A 3,891-nucleotide genomic window follows, 5' to 3' on the forward strand; every position below is an offset into this window, starting at 1 on the left:
AAAAACAGACTTTGGAAAATAGCGGCCAATTGGGTTAAAAGTGAGTGAAAGAGATCAATTAAAATAAAAATATATAAAAAAAAAGTAGACTTTCAATATTAGTAACTTTCGTTTATTACATTTTTTTCTTTTCTTGTCATAATGTAAGATTTTAAATTGTAAAAGATATTTTACTATTATCGTTAATATGGGGAAAAAAAAGTTTTCAGGTTTAAAGAAGATAAATAATTAAACAAAAAAAAATAATAATAATAGTTAAGCAAAAATATTGGACGGTGTACGGTTATTTTGTGGTCAAAATCGGACCGTCAGTATCTCATGCTATATATATATATATATATTTTTTTGTCAAACCCTTAAGAGGGGTATTTTAATTAAACCGGAATCAATAGAGTTGGGTTACAAACCGGGTGAATAGCTGATTTAGCCAGTTCATCAGTCCGACGATTGAGTTTACGACTCACATACAGAAAAGAAATTTCAGAAAAAGAAAGGGATAGATCGACGATATCGTGGAGAATCCCGTANACTCCAGGGTTAGCATCTTTAGGAAGAGCACGTTTAACTTCTACTTGTTTACCATTCAAATCGTGGAAAGTCTTATGCAAAACAAGGTCAACAGAATCTTCAGAATCAAAAGAAACAAAGCCAAAACCTCTAGGACGTTGCGTAGTCTGATCAATCATAATGACTGCATCAGTCACAGGACCGTAAGTTTCAAAGTAAGCCCGAAATTCATCTGATGTTAATGCAGGAGGCAAACCTCCCACGAATATCTTCTTAGTACGAACGTTAGCTCCGCTATCAAAATTCCTAGAAGCATTAAAATTCCCTGATCTCCCAGCAGGACTCTGCTCTTCTCTAGACATTGCTCTCTTCACATCAACCTAATAATATACTTAAAGAAATCCATCAAACATGACAATAAAAGAAAACCTCAAGATTCCAAAGGATCAATTTTTTACAGCCGAATTAATCAGGACAAGAGTGGGAATTACTAAAAGATTCAAAATTAGAGAAACCCATTTGAGAAAAAAATCAAAAGGCTTACATCTCTATTATCGATATGGTGCTTGTCCTGAAGAACTCTATCAATAACAGCAGGATCCGAGAATGCGACGAAGCCGAATCCGCGAGGACGACTAGTAGCTTTCTCACGCATGACAGTGACCTGCAAAACCTCACCGAAATTGCTGAAGTACTCTCTCAGAAGATTCTCGTCGGTATCCCATGAAATCCCGCCGATAAAGAGCTTTCCCTGATCTGATTCCATTGTTTAGGCTTTTTAAACCCTCCGTTAAAAAAAAACCCTAGATTCAACACCGACAAATCTCCCCGGTGAAGAAAGAGGAACGAAAGAAGCTGTAAAAATTTCAGTGTCCCGATAAAATTAGGGTTTCGGGTTTGTGAAATTGGGTGAGAGAGAGAGAGAGAGAGAAGAGCCGAGAAAGGATAAAAAAAAAAAAACAGACTTTGGAAAATAGCGGCCAATTGGGTTAAAAGTGAGTGAAAGAGATCAATTAAAATAAAAATATATAAAAAAAAAGTAGACTTTCAATATTAGTAACTTTCGTTTATTACATTTTTTTCTTTTCTTGTCATAATGTAAGATTTTAAATTGTAAAAGATATTTTACTATTATCGTTAATATGGGGAAAAAAAAGTTTTCAGGTTTAAAGAAGATAAATAATTAAACAAAAAAAAATAATAATAATAGTTAAGCAAAAATATTGGACGGTGTACGGTTATTTTGTGGTCAAAATCGGACCGTCAGTATCTCATGCTATATATATATATATATATTTTTTTGTCAAACCCTTAAGAGGGGTATTTTAATTAAACCGGAATCAATAGAGTTGGGTTACAAACCGGGTGAATAGCTGATTTAGCCAGTTCATCAGTCCGACGATTGAGTTTACGACTCACATACAGAAAAGAAATTTCAGAAAAAGAAAGGGATAGATCGACGATATCGTGGAGAATCCCGTAGAGCTCCTTCGATGGAATCTCTGAATTGATGGCTTTGATCATCATATGTGAATCGGAAGCCAGCGAGAGTTTGTTGAAGCCCAGATCTAGGGCGTGTTGAAGTGCCAAGGATACCGCGATCGCTTCAGCGAGGATTGGAGAGGCTACATTGGTTGCGGTTTTCTGGTTCGTAATCTCGAAAGAGCGAGAGTCATCGCTGAATAAACATCCAAAGCCTGCGGCTTGAGAATCTGATCTCCATGCCGCATCAGTGAAACAAGAGATAGTATCCAAGTGGGGGTCTGATCTTTGTTCTTCCCGTCTGAGTTCAGGAGGCTGGGGATTCGATGGCTGGGCAGAAATACAATCACGAGCACTTGAAATGGCCTGTGTCACGATGTCCTGCGGTAAGTTTTGTTTCTGCTCAAAGACCTTTTTGTTGTGTGAGATCCAGATGTTCCAAAGTATCCAAGGAGCCAAAGGTTCCTCTCCAATGCCTACAGGTGGAAGATTTATGCACTGGTTGACGATTTGTAGTCCCTTTTGTAGGTTGGTGATACGATGGGGGTCAAAAGAAGTCCTGAATGGTGATTTTTCCCAGACCTGAGCAGCAAACGAGCAGTGGAAGAAGAGGTGAATGACTGTTTCCTCTTGCAGACAGTGGGGGCACGACGCAGAGGGGTTCCCTCCTTGGATCTTCAAGTTTTCTCCAACTGGGAGGGCATCGTGCATAGCTTTCCAAAGGAAAAACTTAAGCTTTGGGAGGCACCTGATGTTCCAGATTTCTTTATACCAGTCAAAAGGGGTGGGGCTTGGGTCGATGGGTGGCGGATCATTTCTTTTTTGGGTTGCTGCCAAATAGCCAGACTTTGCTGTGTAGATTCCTGAGCTGGTAAGAAGCCAAAGGTGGCAGTCCCTGGCTCCCTTTTTACTTGGTTGTAGAGCTAGAATCTCTTTTTCATAAGCCGGAAGTAAAGCTTTAACTTTCTCATGATCCCATGTTTTCTTGGTTGGATAGATGAGACTACTTACCCGAAGGTTAGCAGACATCTCTGAAGGTGGTCCCATGGGAGTGATTCTCTGCGAGAGAGAAATCCATGGTTCGTACCACAGTAGAGTTTCCTGTCCCGATCCAATTAGCTTGCCTAGTTTAGGTTTCAAGAGGTCACGACCAATGCATATTCCTCTCCACCCATGGGAGGCTGAGTTGGGAGCATTGCATTCTAAAAAAGAGGTAGAATTGCAATACTTTCCCAGAAGTACTTTTGCTAGAAGGCTGTTTGGTCGAGTCAGAATTCGCCAGCTGATCTTTGCGAGGAGGGCATCATTAAAATTTGGTATGTCTCTGAAACCCAGACCTCCCTCCTTCTTTACTTTTGTCAGTTTGGACCAAGCCACCCAGCTAATCTTCTTGTTTCTTCCGAGGAATCCCACCAAAACCGCGTGAGCATGGATTGTATCCTCTTTGAGAGAGATCCTGGGATTTTGAAGCAAGACATGGTGTACGTAGGCATTGCAGAGAGTACTGATCTTAGCATGGTAGCCTTTCCAACAGTCGAGAGCGGTCTTGCAGCCCAACTCCTAGATCTTTGTCTGATACGATCTGTGATCAGATTAAACCTGTCTCTCTTTTTCTTGCCAAAGAACTCAGGGAGGCCAAGATATTTTCCTAAACCTCCCACCCTTTGAATCCCTAGGATTTGTTGAGCTGTCACCTTTACCTCTTCACGTGTTTTTGAGGAGAAGGTAATTGCTGACTTGGTTTTGTTTATCAATTGACCCGAGGCTTGTTCATATTTGCGGATGATGTTCAATAAAGTCTTACAGCTTGTTTGGTCTGATCTGCAGAAAAATATTGTATCGTCAGCGAAAAGAAGATGGTTCACCCGAGGACTCCCTAAGGCCACTCGAATACCCGGTAAG

The 3,891-nt window shown here is 40.2% G+C and overlaps 1 protein-coding gene across 1 annotated transcript; it reads right to left on the reverse strand.

The window, feature by feature from the left end:
• Nucleotides 1,837-3,036, reverse strand: LOC104753282. The gene has a single exon (XM_010475556.1). The coding sequence runs from the start codon at nucleotides 3,034-3,036 to the stop codon at nucleotides 1,837-1,839; it is 1,200 nt and encodes a 399-aa protein (XP_010473858.1).

Source organism: Camelina sativa, chromosome 16 (genome assembly GCF_000633955.1).
Source record: "Camelina sativa cultivar DH55 chromosome 16, Cs, whole genome shotgun sequence".
NCBI lineage: Eukaryota > Viridiplantae > Streptophyta > Magnoliopsida > Brassicales > Brassicaceae > Camelina > Camelina sativa.